The sequence below is a fragment of the Euprymna scolopes genome, chromosome 7 (genome assembly GCF_053919585.1).
Source record: "Euprymna scolopes isolate OS-2025 chromosome 7, ASM5391958v1, whole genome shotgun sequence".
Taxonomy (NCBI): Eukaryota; Metazoa; Mollusca; class Cephalopoda; order Sepiida; family Sepiolidae; genus Euprymna; species Euprymna scolopes.
The window spans coordinates 93,893,210-93,913,570 of NC_136488.1; the positions used below are offsets into that span (position 1 = coordinate 93,893,210).

General features: G+C 28.8%; 1 protein-coding gene across 9 annotated transcripts in view; it reads left to right on the plus strand.

Moving 5' to 3' along the window:
- LOC145279835 (calmodulin-regulated spectrin-associated protein 2-like) overlaps positions 1-20,361 on the plus strand; it is a 273,839-nt gene that overhangs the window by 185,217 nt on the left and 68,261 nt on the right. For 6 of the 9 annotated variants that reach the window (XM_080131267.1, XM_080131269.1, XM_080131268.1 and 3 more), the window contains exon 12: positions 1,387-1,793. In XM_080131267.1, the coding sequence (XP_079987393.1) occupies positions 1,387-1,793 (407 nt within the window). The remainder of the gene's footprint in view (positions 1-1,386; positions 1,794-20,361) is intronic. The other 3 variants (XM_080131273.1, XM_080131274.1, XM_080131275.1) reach the window with 1 other exon arrangement.

Sequence of the window (20,361 nt, forward strand, 5' to 3'; positions counted from 1 at the left end):
GTTTAATAAAAGAAATCCCTTCTGCTTCCAAATAGTTTGTATGCCGCATAAAAATAGTACATGCCTTATGTTTGTTTTACGGAAGCGTTATATCCAAATTTTTAAAAATAGCTTCTATTGCTTAAAATTAATAGATTTTATCCCCCACCCCGACCAGTCTCTAGCTTAGATTAAATAAGATTAAACAAAGTGGTGATAAAGTAGAATATTTAGACAGTTAAATAAAATGTCATTATCCTGATGCCTTTAAATCATATCAAACTAATCAAAGTAGATTAATAAAGGAAATCAAAACTACATTAATAATGTATCTAAACAATACATAAGATTTTTTAAAAATCGTGTATATATTTATATTATTTTTAATCGCTATATATTTTTAAAAACTAATAAATATACAGATATTATGAATAAAGATGTAAATATATAAATCAAAAATATTAATAAGGAAGTGAGTGGTAAGTAATATAATGGATTCATCCAAACACTATAAATACACCAACTTTGTAAAGAAGAAATACTTTCTTTTTTGGAGGTCAAGGACAGATGACGCAGGTAAGGAAGCCATTTTTGATAATCTGACTAGGTTAGCCTAATTAATCTGGAGCAATAAACTAGATCCAGTATCCAGAACTTTTTGTTCTTGTGTTTAAAGGGGGTGGTATTCGATCAACTCTACTGGAGAGCCCTGATTTTAATAGTGTTTTGTTTTTGATCCCTGAAATAACATTAGGACTATTGTGAATTTGTAAAAGCAAATTGATGCAGATTGCAGGAAATTGACTTGCTGGCTATATATATATATATATATATATATATATATATATATTAAATTTTAAAAAAACAAAAAAAGCTCTTCAATAAAATTTAAAACCTCAGACACACATGCGTATAAATATGCGTGTTTATAAATTTTCATAAAAAATTTTTTATGCAAGATCTATCAAATCAATTACCGATCAACTGAACACTCTTATCTGATTCCTTTTTATAATTAAATTTTTCATGGATTTTACCTTCAATCTTTCTTTACATTCACAATTTTAAAGTTTTCAATGGTTATACTTAATAGTAATTTTCCTCTTAATATAATTTGCTATTGATTTCCTCCGAAGAGATAAATGTGAATTTTCAAAACTCCATGGCTTCATGAAAGTCTTTTGTATTCCCTGTTTTTTTTTTTTTTTTTATTTTGCATCGTTTAATTCCCTTTGTGTGTGTGTGTGTGTGTGTAATTATCCTGACAATGTGAAATAACTCATTGCTTGTTGATATGCCATAAAACAAACCAAAAAATAAATCTCAGAACTATTTTCTGTTAACTCACAAGTAAATTATGAATAGATATTTTTTTTATGTATATTTTTCTTTCTTTCTGTTGAGTAGGTTAAACCGAAGTCTAACTGATCTCCAGGGTGAAATTATGAAGTTATCTCTGCAGCAACAGCAAATAAAGAGCCAAGGGCTGGAGAAGACGTTACCCAAACAACTTGGCATGGTCCCGACGGTCTCGGCTGCTGGTGTTCTCCACAATCAACATGGTGAGCTGTACCATAAGGTCCCTTACTCTTCGGCCCCCGGGGGTCATATGGCTGGAGGTCCAGAGAAAGCTTCCCCCTATATAGCCTTAGGTCAGTATCCCTCTCCTCTGGATGCTGGACAGTTCACAACTGGCTGTATGATGCAACAGCCAGGTTATGCCACACCACCGCCACTACCACCGACGTTTCAACCTCCTACATCTTACCAGCCTCCGTATCAGCAGGCAAACCCTTATCAGCCAACCTATCCAGGTTTGTGCACGATTAAGCAAACTACTTAATATTTTAGACTAGCTTTCACTCATCTCTCTCTTCTATGAAAGAATGACTCGCATCTCGGCTAACCATTGCTTCATTCAACCTTCCATATCAGTTTGGTGCACATTGCTTCCATTAATTCCTTTAAAAAAAAAAAAATGAAATTTCTACCTATGCCTTAGAATATGTGTCAAGCCATCTACAATTCCAAAATACAATCTTTATAAAATAACTTGGTACTTATCTTCTAGGGACTAAATTTGCTATACTAACAGTATAAAAATACTAATTTTAGTACATCAGTTCTTCATGGTTTTTATCTTTCAACTGGTATTAGGATAAATCTTATAAGAAATGTTTTTTTATTGTCTCGTAATTTGTTTCAAAATATCAGTAAAATCTGGGGGAAAAAATCTAAATGAATAGATATGAAAGTTGGGTTCAAAACTTTTTATTTCAATTTAAGTTTAACCCGTTTTATATATTGCTTATTGTACATGTGATCTTGGTAGTATAGTTAACTAATTTGCATGTTTCTGTGCAAAATGAAACTTTATTAATTAACCATACTTTGTTATTGCTTTAATTCAATGATTGACTTGATTTTAATATAATAAGTAGTTCTATTTAGGAATATAGTTTTATTTCATGGACAAATGTTTATCAAATCTATAGAATTCAGGAATGCCAAAAATGGTAGGTTCTCTTAGTTATGATGACAGGACAAGTTGTTTAAGCACCACTATTGTTCCTGTTCAGCCTATTTTGAGAAACTGACTTATTGATTTATCTTTACTTTTTGAGGAACAAACTTGATTTTTAACAAGTTGTGACACCGCTTAGACATACAGGCAAATTAATTTCTTTTTTCTTTAGTCGTATTAAAAAATTTTTCCAAAATGTTAATGTTTATCTCGAAGTACAATGAAAGTTTTGTTTCAAGTATTTTAAGTAGAGAACTTTGCTAAAGCCATAACTATCAAGTATATTACGAATACAATTGAAAGGAAGCCGTAAACCAGCATGAGACGCAAAATGGTGATTTTTTTTTTTTTTTTTTTTTTTTTTAAATTTTTATTTTTTGCAAATCCTATCTAAAAGACTTTAATTCTCTAGTTTGTGTGTGTTTACTATTTGCATACTTTTTTAGTTTGGCAGAAAATTTAGAATTCTCTACCCCCCCCCCCCCCCGCCCCTTTTTCTTTTTTTAACTTTAGAATAGTAAATCACAATTTCTTTTTATTTATATAGATAATGTACAGGTACTTCCAATCTAAGCATGTATCAGATATTAGTGGATTGAAAGCAAAATAAGATGTGTAAAAGTGAAATGAGTTTTTTTGGTTTCTTCCTCTATTATGTATTATATTTCAGTAATAAATTATGAGCATTTAATAGGAAGTTATTTTCCTCAATCTCTATAAAATACCCTTTTTAAAGAAATTAAAACTTATTTATATAGATAATTTATAGGATACAATTTGAATGCAGAGATGTCATAGATATGCAGATTGAAAATAAAATAAAGCAAATGAAATAAATTTTTGTTTCTTTTTTTATGATACAAATCTTCCTTGCTCTTAATGCCATTCTATGTAAATTTTGTATAGCCATATTTTGGGGAAAATTACCCTCTTCAGATGTGGTTTTCAACACTGCTTTTGAAACCTGCAAAAGATGGCCATTGGGATCAAATACTGAAGTGAATGAATTTTGGATTTGGTAGTTTATAATTTTGTTTGATTTACTTTGTTTTTAATATCATTATTATTTTATTATCTATTTATATTTTTTAGTTTATTTTACTTATTTGTTTATATATTTAATGTTTTCTTTTTAATTAAATTTTTTTTTTAGTGCGGACCTTTCATTTTTGTATTTCTTATTTTGCTTTCAATTTCAATCTGCTTATATCCGATACAACTCTGCTTTAGAATTGCCTTATAGATTCTCTAACTATATATACTCCTCACAATGCTTCTAACAAATGTACATCAATCTCTTATTTTTATTTTTGTTAGGGAAAAAATTCAAGATAGCCTTACATATGTATAATAATATACTTGCAACTTTTTTATGTATTCTATCATTTTCCACACCTGTTTAAAAAACAAAACCAAAAAAAAACAAATAACCTAATTAAGTGATGAATTAAAAAAAAAAATGGTAGTTACTAATTAGCTGGTATCTCTGACTTCTAAAAGTTGACCTATTTTTAAATATGTTCCTAAATGTTTGCATTTTGTGCTTCTTTATACTACAGTCTTTTATGAAATATTAAAGAAAAATCTGTCAGATTCTTAAAGTTAGACCTAAATAGTTTTCATTCTTAAATATAAATATTTAATTTTGATTAGCCATTTTCTTTTCTTTAGCGTTGGTCTATGTTGTTAAAGAGAGCATTTTTAATCTGATTTAATTTATGTACTCATTCTTTAACCTGCTTAATTTATTTTTCTGCAGGAACTCTTGTTTATCAGCAACAAATTGATATTAGAATGTCTGTTATCTTTACTGTCAGCAGCAAATGCAACTATCAATAGTAGTTACTGCCAATATTGCATTTGTTAACAAATTATATATAATCTAATATTATTTCCACTATAGAAACGGACTTGAAAAGCATTTGAATTTCTTAAGTTTTCAAATTCATTGCAATAACATGTAATGTCTTTCTCTGTAATAGAACTTTATCTGATGTTAACTTACTTCTTTCTTATGAAAATTTGAAAATTCAAATTTTTTTTCTATTAACTTTTTAAAATTTAAAAATTGGTTCTTGTTCAGAATTTACCCTATATCAAAAAAACAAAAATAAAGAAAAACTTGTATGATTTATGTACCCATGATGAAATGAAAATATTCCCCAAATCACATGAATGTTTTATAAAATCACATAAATTTTTATAAAAATTATTAAGTGATTAATGGGAATTCATAGGCATTATAACAAAAATCTAGTATGAATTATCTCCCCTTGATTTTTGAGATTTCTTTCAAAATGGCGAGCAAAACAGTCACTCCCTGGATACTCAAAATTTGATTTTCTTATTTAAAAATAAACTACTTGATCAATTTACATGATTTTTGTAATATAATTTTGTTTCATCACAAATATGTACATCATACAAATTTTTCTTTATTTTAGTTTAATATAGGAGGAATTCTGGACAAGAACCAAAAAACTTTGAAATTCAGAATTATAATTTTTAGACATTTAAACTGGCTATTAGTCATTTTTACAATCTTTAATTTTTGTGAATTTTTTTTTATCTGAAACTGGGTAGGCATTTACACTGTTTCAAAAATCGTTATCGTCTTGAATTAAATTTTACTTCTATGGTACATATAATCTTTTATGGGCACTTTATACTTTTTTTAATGCATGAAAATCAAATTTTTTATATCGAAAAAAAAAACAAAAATTTTTTTAAATGTCTACACATTTGTCATAACATTAGTTATAGTAAGCTGAGATCTTAAGCCACTAGTGTCGATTTAAAATCAGTTCTATCTTAATTTGCAACCGATAAATAAATGGAAATTTTAAGTCGCTTAAAAAAAGAAAATAACGACTAAAGTAAATAATCCCAGGTAATGGTGAAGGATGTAGTAAACATAAAATAAATGGACCCTAAGGATCAATTTTAATGATGGCATTAGTTCCCTCATAAAAGTGTATCTCTATTCCATTCACTTTCCTCTTGTACAGGGGCCAGACAACTTAGGTAGTAATCAGGCTCACCCTGCTGTTTTTTTGGTTCAGTGGGTTAGCTGTCTCCAAATACTACTAATACGATCTTGCTTCCAAGTTTTTGTTGGTCTGCCAATGTTCTTGCGATTTAACACATTCTTACACTGGTTTATTCAGGAGGATGAACGTTCTACATGACCATGCCAACATTAGTGATTCGTCTTGAGGATAATCTTTATGATGGGCAAATGTAGTGCTTTCAGTGAATTCTGATCTGATGTTGAGCTTGATCAGATTTCACATTGCAGATTCGTTTAATGGGTCTATCATTGTGTTGCAGTTGGGCAAGAGAGGGCAGATGAGAGCCCATAATTCATTGCGATATAAACTGATGCTTATATAAACTTGATCTGGATATAAAGGGAGAGGTAACAGTTCACAAAATTTCATTCATGCTGCCTTCATCCTTGTGGTTGTATCAAGTTAACATCCATCACCTGTGCTCAGCATGCTTCCTAGGAAGCAGTCTATCTCCAGAGTATTGTCATCTAGTACCGTCACTTTGTGATTGATCTCTCTAACAGGCAAACAAAAATCGACTTATTCCTATAACTCATTAATTTTTCTTATCTCCCATTAGGCTCTAATTTGGGAGCTTTTGAAGAGTGTGGAGTCACCTTGCAATCAGTCTTGTTTTCAAATGTAGTCTGACCCCAAATGCTAGTACCTGTCAGTCTTATCTGTCCTGGATATGGCATCTGGAGGGTACACATATTCATATTCCACCATGGTAAATTTATATCTTAAAATATTGAGACCCTTAAGTATAATAATCTTGACCAAATGACTGCATTTAGTAAAGAACTTGTCCTATTACCACAATGGAAAAAGACTTTTCCATGTGCAATAGGTGGAATTTTCATAGATAGTTTCTTTGAAAGAATTTCCTGTCTGAAGCATTACCACAGAACTGCTTCCTTGCAGATTACAATATAGTTGTCTTCTAATCATATGTTAACAAATTTTTGTCAAAAATCATCCCATAAGAAATCAAAATTAATTTTTTAATGCAAATCATAGACAAGGTATGATGCTACTTGATGTAAACAGCTCAAAAATCAAAATGCTATTTCAAAGTTAAAAATTTGCCAACAATAAGTATTAGATGGATAGATTCTGATCCAGAAAACAGCAATTCTTACCCCTTTGTCAGAAATATTGCTCATTAATGAGGACAAAATAAAGGAAGTGAGTTACAAGTCTGCTAAAAGTAAACCTAAGGTCCACATTTTACTCTTTAATTCATTTCGTTGGTCAAAATTTAGTATTCCCATAATGCTCTTCATTTTTTGACTGACAGTCATTCCATCCCATTAATCCTTATTCTTGAGTGACTCTTAACCGAATAAAAAAAAAAAAAAAGGGTTGCTTCATGTTATAGTGTAATACTGTCGTGTTATAGTTTAATACTTGAATTACAAACAGTTCTGACATTTCTATTAGATAAAATGTTTTATAACAATAACTGAATTTTTCTCTCCCTCAAATATGAAAAGTAAATTTTTTTTTTTTTGTTCTGGTCCCAGAATCCCCCCACCTCCCATGAAAAAACAAAAATAAAGAAAAATCTGTATGATGTACATCTGTGATGAAACAAAAAGATCATATTCCAAAAATTGTGTAAATGAATCAAATTTTATTTTTAAATAAGATCAAATTTTATGAATATCCGAGAAAGTTACTGTCTCAGCTACCATTTTGAAAAAAAGAAAAAAATCATTTCAAGAAACAATGATTTCTTTATAAGAATAAAACTACTTGATAAATTTATGTGATTTTTGGAATATATATTTTTTTTTGTCACAGCTACATAAATCATACAGATTTTTCTTTTTTTTTTTAAATATGGGGGAATTCTGGACAAGAACCAAATTTTTGTTTGCTTTTTAGCTCTGGGTCATATAAATATTGTATAAATGATAATCTTAGTTTTTTTTTTTTTTGTTTTAATTAAACAAGTTAGTCGTCATTGGTTCAATTTAATTTCTGTATAAAAAACTTGAAATGGTATACATTCCCTCTGAAAATGGCTGATGGCCTGGCACATAATCTCCATTGCAGCTTTGGTCTTTGCTCATTTATTCATTCAACCCCCCCCCCTTTTTTTTTCCTTTTTCGCTGTTGGCTAACACCTCAGACTTATGTTGCCGTTGTTCCTCGCTCTTCTTGGAGGTAATCATGTTCAGTTGCTATTGTTTTGCTGCTGTCGCCACTATCACATTTTTGCATTTAAGCTGGCTCTTTTTGCACTTCACCAAAAGCGTAAAAAAACACCAACAAATGCATTTATGCTATCATGCTTTAAAATTGCATTCCATTCATAATTTATTTTTATACTTAAAATTCTTTTTGTTTTATCACAAAAAAATTTGGTTCTTGTCCAGAATTCAACTAAATTAAAAACAAAAATATAAAATTAATCTTTATGATCTACATATTCTTCATGAAATGAATTTGTCATATTCCAAAAATCACATAATTGATCAAATAGATTGTTTTTAATTAACAAGAAAATCAGATTTTATGAATGGGCAAAGATGGTGTTTCTGTCCGACATATTTAAGAAATAAAGGGGGACAACTCCATTACAACTATCAAGACAAATAGATCTAAATATCCCTTGTAATGGCTATGATTTACTATTAAAATCGTAAAAATATTTTCTATATTTAAAAAAAAAAAAAATGATCAATTTAAGTGATTTTTGTAATATATTTTCATTCCATGATAGGTACTTACACCATAAAGATTTTTTTTTCTATACTTTTGTTTTTCTTTTAATTAATTTGAATTCTGGACAACAACCAAACAATTTTTTAACTGATATTTCTTTTGCTTTTTTGGAGTTCTTGATGCTGGTGTCATGATAATGTAAACTGGCTTTCTTAAAAAATTTTCTTTTTTCCATGGAGCACATAGAACATTTTGAGGAAATGGTTCTTTATTTATTCTGATATTTTTATACTGTGGTTTGAATCTTTCGATTGAGTGTATTTCCAGTGCACTGATTATACTGGTAGGTGAAAAGAATGGATTTAGCATGTCATTCAAACACTTTTACAAAATGTAAACACAACATTAATTATATTTTCAAATTATTTTGCTTTCAGAATAACATTTTTTCCTTTTTTGTTTCTTATTAAAAATAAAATTCAGAGCCTTCTTACAACAACAAAATATATATATATATATATATAACTTTTGATGGAAATTTTATGAAAATATATATCAAGTTAAACTTCCAAGTTTTAAGCTCAATTTTTTAACCTTAGAGTATCTATAAATAAACAATAGAAAATTAGATTCCAGTAACCATGTTGACTCATTTTTCAAGATTCATGCAATCAAACTGTCAAGATTGTGCTGTTAATTCTTCATTTAAAAAAGAAAAATGAAATTTATTTGCATTTTTGCAAAAATGAAAAATGCCCCCTAAATTAAATTAATAAAGTATAAAAGTGAGTTCACAAGCAATTGATATTTACTTTTTTTTATTTTTATTTTTTTTTTAAATTGAAAAATTAATAGTACAATAATGACTTTAAAATTTTTTTTATCACATCTCAATTTGCATAGGAAAATTAATTTATCAATAGTTTTTAGGGGGTATTGAATGTACATTGTACAAATAATTACATTAACTTAAAAATGTTTTCACTTTAAAATTTCATAAGAGTAATGTAAATATTTATTAACAAGTTAAAAAGTAATTACACTTGAAAATTTATTCCTAGTGTTAATATACTAAAATACTAATCGGGTTGTATTAACATATTTTCCAGGGGTAATTTTACTTTTGTAAAAGATTTTCTTGATTTCAAAAGATTATTTGATATTCTGAGATATTTCTCTAGCTTTTTTTTTTTTTTTTTTTTTTTTTTTTTGATGGAAAAAAATGTTATTCTGAGAAGAGTCAATACAATTTGAAAATGTATTTTATGAAGAGGCCAAAATGTCAAACTGGTTTTATGTCTATTAGATCAATTGGAAATGAATAGGAATGTAGTCTTTTTATTCTCTATATGCTATGTTGTTTATTTGGCAATAAGTGTAGCTTCTAAAGTGAATCTTATGGTGATTCACTTTTTATGTGATTGAGAGAGTTAGCTCCCTTACATCCATCACCTGCATTATGTAACTCCCATTAAGGGACATATTTATTTCTTTATAGATAAGATTGTTATTCATGTATATGTTTTGCAAGATTTTATGCAATGGATTTTAATCCAAATTTGAATAAGGATTCTATATATAAGCCTTAGTATAATTTTATCTTGATTTTAATCTTTGTAAGGGACATAAAAGTTGTGAAATACTTTAATTTTACCTGTCCTGAGATGGATGGTCTTTTAATTATAATAGACATTAGTAACAGATGTTACATTATAAATTGTATTTTTTTTTTACCCAATAAATTTCTATTTTCTTGCTAATTTTAGATTGAATTGACTTTGTCAATTAACATGTTCTTTATAAAGATGTGTGCAGAACAGAACACTTTGATGGTATCGCCATGTTTAAAAAATGGATAAGTTCTTGGGTTAGATGTAGAACAGTTGAAGTAGCATGGTCAGTTCAGTGAAAGGTCAAGGAAAATGTAAGAGGAAGCCATGAAAATGAACTTGAGAGATAAAGTAAGACCTAGTCAGAAATAGGTTAGTTTAGACATTAACTTCTGAAAGCTATCTAACACTTACAAGCATGTAAAATGGATGTGAAACTGAATGCGATTATAACTTCCATATCAGATGTTGCGTTTTATTTATGACTGTATGAAATGACTTTCACCACAAAATTCTATCCTTAGGTCTATTATTAAGTCATTTTTTAGTCACTCTGTCCTTTTTGACCTGCTTTCTTGACTGAGACATCTGTATATTCATTTATCCAATCAAAGCTCCAAACAGTTGCAACATGGAGCTGAATCCATATTTTAAGAATATCCGTTCTTGTTTTCTAAATTGCTTAGGGTTTTTTTGTAAGCATGATGCCATTTTTTTTTTGTTTTTTTTTTTAACAATTAAAAAAAAAATTTTTATACTAACCATTTAATCTTATTACTGAACATCTGTTTTTTTTTTTGTTTTTATCAATTTAATATTTTGTTGAGACCGTTTAAATAACTGGTCCCATATAGATAGCATTGTCATTAGTTGCTAATTTGTACCTACAAAGATTGATAATTGTTTACAATTCACATTGCATGCTGAAAATCTGTATTCTGAAAGAATTTAGTTTTTGAAAGGTCGTCTCAATAGTAAATATCCAATTTTTTTTTCTTAAAATCTAAGCTCATTTATAATTATGGGTGGGTTTTTTGTTTTTTTTCCATAAGCAGTTGTTTAAAGCATAGTTATATTTTAGATTATTAAATCTTAAGAGTTGATAATAACAAACATAAAATGTTAAAATTAATTTACGGCATAAATTAAATTATTTTAAATCCTCAGTTCTTACACGAGTAGAATAAGATAAATATTTGAACTGTTTTTATTATTATAGTATAATTATTTGCTTTTATTCTTCTAATCAAGAGCATTAAAGAAATCTCTCTACAAACAAGCGATTTTTATATTTGAAGAACTTCAGACACGATGAGGGGTGTAAGAGTGTATGTTTTCTCAATAAGTAGTAAAAAAGGTAAAACTTTAAAGTTCATGATTTAAAATCTGTTCCACTCACTTTTATATCTCTTTATGAAATGATCTTATCAAATACTGTGCGTAAATGTTTAGACTACTTTTTTTTCCAAATGATCCTATTTATCAATTTAAGAAAATGTCATTTAATATTTAAAGTTTTTAACTAGACACTGAGTATCTTCAATTTAGCTAAGAATGATATTTAAGGTATTCAATCAAAATAACTAATATGTGCTTTTTTTTTCTCCAGAGTAATATACATTATTTGCAAACTCACAAAATATAGCTTTATAGAAAAATCTTAGTTGCAAACTCACAAAATATAAATTTATAAAGAACATTATTTTTGTTTTATTTTCTTTTTACTTGCATTTTTTTTTTTGTTAATCAGTTATTAAAGCATTAATCCCTTAATTTGTTTGTTTGTGCATTTAGTTTCACTTTTTTGTGTTTATTTTTGAGACTCGAGTGAGAATGGTAGTTCAAAATAAAATAACAGGGAAGTTTATAAATATACTGACTTATCTGTGAAAAATATTAGTGTACGTCAAAAATTATGCAAAATAAGTAGAATTTTAATAAAAGAATAATATTAATTTACTATTTGAAGTCCAAATTCCTAATGACATTTTACTTCAAGTCAGTATATTCTAAAATAAAGACTACTGTCATTAAAGCTTGTGAACACCAAATAGTAAATTAATATTATTCTTCTATTAAAATCCTATTTATTTTCCATAATTTTTGGTGTACACTAATGTTTTGAACTGCTCAATTTTAATTGCACATCATTAAAAATAAGTACAGATTTTTCTGCTAATTTAACCAAGTTTATTTGTAGACTAAAGGCAATAATCTCACTTTGTATAAACGTGTTAGGTCAACAGCAACTCTCTGGCTTTCTCGTATATTCTAGTGATCAAATAAAGATTCAGGTAATGATTATTAATATTTATTTAAAATTTAATTACATGTTATCAATCACATACATATAATTTGTAGGGTTATATCATGTTGAAACACAGATTGTCACCAGATCACTGAAGTAAAGTGATGTTGAGCCTATTCAACACTTAGGTAGATAACCGTTTGGGAATATAAGGTGCAATAAGTTTTTAGTGACTCTAAAGTCACTTTGATACCATTAGGCAAAGTATGAAAGCAGCTGTCCAAAACACTGATAGGACAACTAATCTAAGAGAGAAGGAAAACTTTAAAATAATATCGCCTTTTATTTTATGTATCCGAGCATTGCTTTTGGACATTTATAATTTCTTGTCACTGCATTCAATCAATGCCAGATCAGGATAAGTGTGGTTAGAGATTGCACAACCCTGTCTTTGCTATAAAATCATTGTATAAGTATCCTTTGGGAAGGGTGGGGCATTATCTCTGAGTGGGTCAGTTATATATAATTCAATAGCTAATAGTTAGTGCATTGGGTGGGTGGTCAGTAAACTCAACAAATCTTAAGAGTTTTTTCATATCAAAACAATTTGTAATTTTTACTCTTAAATGTAGATTGTACAAACTCTTCCAAATTTTTAACTTTTTATAAACTGTTTTAAGTTAACCATCAGCCAGTGGTTTTCCCTCGGCATCAAAGCCAAGAGAGTATAGGCCATTGTTCAGATGGCTTGTTCCATGTTGACTGCAGTATGTTGCAGTTCTAGGAAGTCAATTCTCCCAATCTTTACTTTCTCTCTTTGAGAATCGGTTAGTTTCAAGCTAATTGCTTGAGGCACCCTTACTTGGGAATGCTGACATTTTTTGCAGGCTATAATGGTCTTCCTCTTGTGTGTTGGCTTTTCAAATACTACTCTCCGATCCTTGTCACATCATGGGAGGGAGAGGAAAAACTTTAAGCAATGCATTTTATAAGTGTATATCAAAAATTTCTATGATTCTAGATTATTAATGATATATATTTATCCAGACACTTGTTTGATTGTCTCTAAGATTCATCAATGACTGGAATTAGCAAGATTCAAAATTCTTCTAGGAATGACAAATTCACAAGTAGTCTCCAGTCACATATACATCCTGTTCATGAGTGATGTCTGTTAGTTTTTGCAGGAAAATGTTGTCATTCTCTCATATAGTGCCTTCTATTAATAATTAAAGTATAAAAACAGTGTGTTTTACCATCTCATGGCTCTTACATGGGGCTGAAATTTGAAAATTAACCACTTTGTCAGCAGTCAAGTCTTTTTACCTCTCTGCTATCAACTTTTGACAAAGGGGAAATTTTATTGGCTTAGGTATACATGCATTGTAGACTACATATAAGTATAAATTGCATTGATTAAATTGTTTCCTGGTTCTGAGTATGATCTTAAGAAATCCAATAGTGATCCCCATTTAGGAAGAGTGAGAAATGTGGAGTTGCCCCTTAGTCATCATTTCTCTTGGGTCCACTTTGGTCTGGAGTAGTAATACCTGTTAGGGCATATGGTGCTATCAGATCAGGCAATCTGAAGATATTAATTTCCTGCACCAAACAATTATGTTATTGATTTTTCCTTTTCCTTGGCAAAACTCAATCATATTTTGCAAAGTCAAAAATAGATAATTATTTTGTAAAAAAAAAAAAATCACATGAAAAATATTTGAAGATATAAAGAACTGTAAGCATAAAATTTTGCAAAATTACTGGATTTGAAATTAAATAACTCTAAAATGGTTTATCTATCATAAAACAACCAAACCAAATTGTCTTCAGTGTTTTAGATATCCTGTGTATGACATTAAACTATATCTGATGATAACATGAAGTCACCTTTTAATTGTCATGACTTCTGGGATCAGTTTGATTTATATCTGTCAAGTTCCATCTACAAGTTAAATAAAATCTGTTCAGAGTCTGACATGAAACTGCATCTTGTGGTGCAGGACCTTATTACTATTACTCCCAGGTCCACTCTCATCTGAAGTTATGGTATGTCTCTGGATCCCATTTATGAATTAAATAGAATCTATACTGCATATGATATAAAACTATATCCGGTCATATACATGTAAATTCACAGTATGAATTAAGAGTTGATGCAAACGTCATGAATAAATATTTGAAGATATTAAGCACTTTACCCATGAAAACTTTAACAAACGTGGCTGGATTGTGCATTGAATTATACCCAAAGAGTTGATATGCCACAAAATCAAATAAAACCATGATCCCTTGTTTTCTAAAGAGGAGAAACATTTTTATTCATTTATTTATTTTAACATTTTAACAAATTTAATTACGTCATAAAACTTACATTAAAAAATATTTTAGGCCGAGTCATTTTCTATTTCTTCTAATATTTCTATCTTTAGATGTAGTTCTAAAATGTTTTTTATTTGCTTGATTAGAGAATTTAGATGACTGCTTTAAATTTTTTTTTTTTTTTTGTAGATTGATTTGTTTTCTTACTACTGATTACTAGCAGTTTGCTTCTTTTTTAAATTTTTTTTTACCCTGGATGGTTGTCTACAGATAAGGGATCTTGCTCTAAAGTGGTGTACAAAACCATAAGCACCAAATACCCCAGTTCTTATTAATCTGGCTTCTGTATTGATCCCAGCCACGGCTCTTAACCGGGGGCCTATTTTGTAAAGATTATACACAAAGAAATATGAAATGCCTAATTCTATTATATTGACATTCTGTATAATAATTTGTCTTTATTTTTGTGTAATATAAATGTTCCAGCACATTTTATATTTTGCACTGCATGTAATATTATATATATTTATTATATATGCTCCCTATAGCATGCTTTCAGTGTATGCATTCATACAAACTCAGGTTTATTATCTTTTATCTGTTTTAATGTAATGTTTATTTTTTAAATCTCACAGCACACAGTCTGAGTTGTCGCTATGGATAAAGTTGCACACTTGCTTTCAGATTCCTGCTATCTTTTCCAATGTGTTCTGAAGATGGTATTATAAATCTCTCATAGATTTACAGTATGTTGTGATAACATCTTCATTTTTATTTTACTTTACTTTAGATATATTTTATTTTTTTGATAATGCAACAAAGCTAATTTTATATGAATATTTATCCATGGATTATGCAATCTGAAGACTTTGTATTAATATTCTCCTTGAGATTGTTATTTTCACATTTTGGTTGATCTAACCTACCTTCTATACGTCTCTTCAAATTTGGGAATTTTCATGTTTTACTCGGAGAGGGGGGGGGCTTATTCTGTAAGCTATGATCAGTTAGAAATGTTATGTTATTCTTAGTAATGAGTGCCCTGTTGGCAAGGCCACAAATTCTTCTGACTATTCCCCTCCCCTGCCTACTTAAGTTACATGGGAGATCAGTGGCCTGATCTACTTGATCAGCTGGTCATGTCATGCCCTTGTATTCAGAAGTTCGTTCTGAACTGTACTGTTCACCTGATTATTCCAAAAAATCAAAACCTTATTTTTAGTGTTTGGATGATTAATTGTAATTGGTAAAATCAGAATATTTGGAGGTATCGGAATCAGAAAAATGTGTACTATTTTCTGTTGCCAAAAACGATTCCTTTATCTTTTTTTGATTTTTGTTTAAAACAAAATCTCCCGTTGCTGGTAATAATAATAAATTAATAAATATTTATTATTGATTGTAAATTACCAGTAAAACTAAAACTCTTAGTAATGAAGGCCATGATGGCAAGGCCACAAATTCTTCAAGTGTATTTTTAGGTTTAAGAAAATGTGTGCACATTTAACATGTTTTTATGGTAATCCGGGGAGGGGAGGAATATTATGGTTAAATATTTAGAGATTTATAAAGAATCGAGAATTTAGTACGGAATCGATAATTGTATCAGAATCAGGAAAAATATTGGAATCCTATCACTATTTATTTCTTTTTTATATTAGCTTCCCAAACAGATAGAAGTCAGTGACTAAGGGTCATTCGTATTTAGAACAAAGAATATTACCACTACCAAGGAGTAATGTTTTCTGAAAGTAATATTTTCTAGGATTAGTGATGGTATTCTATTGAAATTTCCTTCTAAAAGTAATGCAGTATATTCTAAGAAAATAAAATAATTCTACCTATCAAATTACATTAAACAAATATTGTTAATATGCTGTAAAACAAACCAAACCATTTTAATAGTAAGGATTGAACTTTCAACCTCCAGAAGGTTCACTTAGAATTTATTGCTTGTCCACGCCTTTAGTCCTTGCTTCACAGACCTGGATAGGTATTCAAATTTAAGAAAATGCACCTGAAAATCGGAGGTTACATCAACTGAAATGTTGTGAAAATAACAAGATGAGAATAGTAGTTTGAATAACCCAAATATAATAAAAATTTTTAAAATATAAGGAAAGCTATATTTAATGACATAATACAATTTGTGTGTGTGTGTGTGTGTGTGTGTGTTGAAGAAACTATAACTGCCAGTTCCAAAAATAATGAAGTAAAAAAAAAAAAAAAAAATTAATAAAAATAATTAAAAGCAACATCATTTCCAATACAAATGATGATTGTAATGGCCATTTTTGTTACAAATTAAAAAAATTATTCTGTTTCAAAACAAAAAAAAAAAAAAAAAATTTCATTGAATTATCATTGTAATGATAGAAATATATTTTTCAATGAAAAGAAATTGGCCAGCATTTGCATGAAAAAAGTTACAAAATTTTTGTTCCGTACCTTCCAGTGTTTTTATATTAAACTGTCCAGAAAATTCCGACAATAACATGGTCCTTATTCCGCATAAGTAAATAAAGTGAATAAAGAATAAGATCCTGTATTCATTTGTAGACTTTAAGTTAATTTTGAATTTGAAGATATTTTTAGTACTTAAGTAAAGTGTTGCATTTTATTTCATTTTTCTTCCTAAAATTGTTGCAGCTTTAGCTTTGATTTTAATTTAATTGTTGCTGTATTGCAGAGAAACCAACACTGCAGCTTTCATTTGCTTGACTTCTTGGAACAAATCAATTTTTAGGGTATTTGTTTCTATTATAGATATGAATAGATTTTCCAGTATCAAATGAAATGTTATACTGCACAAACATCTAATATATGAAGTTATCGTGTCTGATTTTCCATGTTGCACCTAAATAGCAATACACCAGATTAGTGATTGCTTAGCCATGCAGTATGTTATTTAGACTAAAAAGTGCTCCAGTTTCTTTCTGAAAATAATTATTTCAGCAAGGAAGATTATCACAATGGATATGACTTTGAATAATCTCTTAAAAGGTTAAAAATGTGAGAATGGTAATTTTTATTTTAGCTTAAAGATAAATATCAATTATCTGTTTCATTTTGAGCTTTTTTATAACTCTTTGTGATTTAGGCATCTTTTCTAATTAAAATCTTTTGACTTGAATGACATTAATGAATCCCGAGTTACGCTGGATAGGACAACTGATATATATATTTATAAAACTATGTACATACTTGCTTGAACTATTTTAATTTTCAATTTATTTCCATGTAAACCCCCCTCAAGTCTTGTTGCTGGAACACTTATTTCTTGTCTGCTAAAAAAAAACATCTATTCAATAAATTGGTCTGATCCAAGTACAGATTTTGTAAGCTTACAGTTTTGCTGCAACCTCCATTTTTGAGCAAACATCCAGGATGTTCAAGTCATTTCAGCAATCAACCATATATTGTACCATTTAACAAAGTAAAGCTATGTAGTAAGCACCCTTATAGCTCAATAACTAAAGCCATGTTCAGAGAGAAGTGAGAATTCTGTAGCACTGCTTGGAGTTTGCAGTCTCCAATTATAATTGACTTTAGTATTGAGTTCTAAGTTTAAAGGTATAGTATACAAAAAGAGGATTCAGTAAAACTGATTTCCAGAGTGATGTGTGAAAGCTTGTTATAGTTGAAGGTTTTATGAAATCTGGATATGGCTGCAATCTTTATAAATTACCCATTATTATTCTTGCTGGCAAAAGTATACTTCCTGCCATGTCACATACTTCTATTATATATGTGTTTAATTTACTAATTAACATACAATTGTGGCAGTTTGAACAAAGTTGGTTTAATTATATTGTGGATCTCCATTCGTGCTGCACATCCAAAGAATGGAAATATTTTTAAGCATAGCAGCAATATAGAATGGATGAAAGTACAGTTGTGGAATTTCTATAGGTTCCACTAGTATGGGATTAATTTACCAAGAATTTATTACTTTGGGAGGGAATGAGTAAATATAAAAATAATTTTACTTAAAAATTTCTTTCTTTTTTATATTAAGGCTAAGTAATTGTTCAAATGTGTAGAAAAAAAATGTGAAAAGTTATCAACAATGTCATGCTAAAGCCATTCTTTTCAGCTGTCACCATAATTGAACTATCTTTGATAGTTATCTCCCTTGCTTTTAACTCTTATTTAAAACATGAAAAACAAAAAAAAGGCCCTATTGACACAATGCATAAAGAAATTTTAGTGCTTCTGCAGTATAATGGTGTTTTGAACAAATCCATTTTGGGCAAAAATACTATTATGTACTTTACATGTGTCCAAATTAGTATAAATTCTAAAAATTATAAAAACTGATCCAGTAGAAAATAATTACAAGTAAAAATAGAATTTATCAAGTTTATTGTTGAAGAATTGTGCAAACAACTATGTATGACAAAATGACTTGCTTTTCTTGAAATCCACCATTGAAAAAATACTGCACAAGCACCAAATTTTCTATGTTTGAAATTGATAAAATGTGTATTTATATAGTGTTGCTCAAAATTCTTTTTCTTTTTAATTAAAAATATTTTTATTTCTCATTTTAATTTAATTGTAGTTTGTAATTGTAAAGATATTTTTTATAGTAATTATTACTAGTGATGGGACGATTAATCGGAATCATAAGAATAGTGTATTTGGGAGGAATTGGAATCGCATTGTTAAAAAATACCTTAGATTTATGATTCTTTCATTACGATTCTCTTATATTTTTAACTTGAACTGTTTGTTTGAAGTGAGATTAATGCTGTCAAAAATTTATGATAAAAACGTCATAGAACTTTTCATAACACATTTAATATAATGTACAAGAATTTTATTAACTACTTAAAAGGTAATCTTTATTTATTTTAATGAGTTTTCTTATTCCGTCACATACATAGATACTGTCTGTTTCGAAACTTTGAGGTCCATGATTAGTTATCTGTTTGCACTGTTGCGAAACTTTAGGGGCCGCGAGGTAACATTGTTTTCATTTATGAGCGAAGTTTATTTATGTATAAAACAGCCTAACTACGTCAAGTCCATGAAAAAGTTGATGAATACTTAACCTGTAGAGAAAATAGATTTTACAGTGCTCTCATTGCGATTAAATCATGTTAAAAATCAGTGTTTTTTCCAACTGGTGACTAAAAAAAAAAAAAAAAAAAAAAAAAAAAAAGTGCGCAAAATAAAATGGCATCTCCAGTTTCGGCGATAAAGTGTAGAAGCACCAAAAAGGAGGGCGCTTATCTTTTGGCAAGTTTTTTTTTTTTTTTTTTTTTTTACCGACACTCTTCCATTAGTAAATGAATGAAAAATCTCATTAGTAAATTAAAAATGTCTTGTCAACCTTTTATATTTTTTAAAAATAAAAAAAGTAAAGTCAAATTATTTAAACAATAAAATAATAGAACAATATATATATACTTTGTTTTCTGAACGAAGGCTGTTTCAGGAAATATTTCTAAAACTAAAGTGAAACTGATCACGTGGTATCAGTTCGTAAAACTTTGACAGTCGGTCAGCTTTTTTGAAGTATCCAAAAATGTTAGAACTACATATTATGCTGACTGACGGTTCCGCTTAAAGTGTTTCGAAAACTACAAAAGAAAACAATCATTTTGCTATCTGTTAAATAAATGCTGTGAGTGAAATAATTTTTTTTTTATTATTTTTTTTTTTAACTTTTAAAAATTTACATTTCATTAAAATATTCTGCGAATGAAGCAATTTAACATTTTTTTTTTTTCGAACTTCTTTGCACAACAAAAACAAAAAAAATATGAAAAATTTATTAAGGAAAAAAGTTAAATTTTTTTTTTTTTTTTTTTTTAATACTTTATTTGCAAACTAACTAGTCACTCAGTTGTTCAACTAAACGACTGTAGGAGCTTGGTCGGCATTCACCGATGCCTGGTATCAGTCGTGATGCGAGCATAGGTAAATGTTTCCCAAACTCTAACAAAA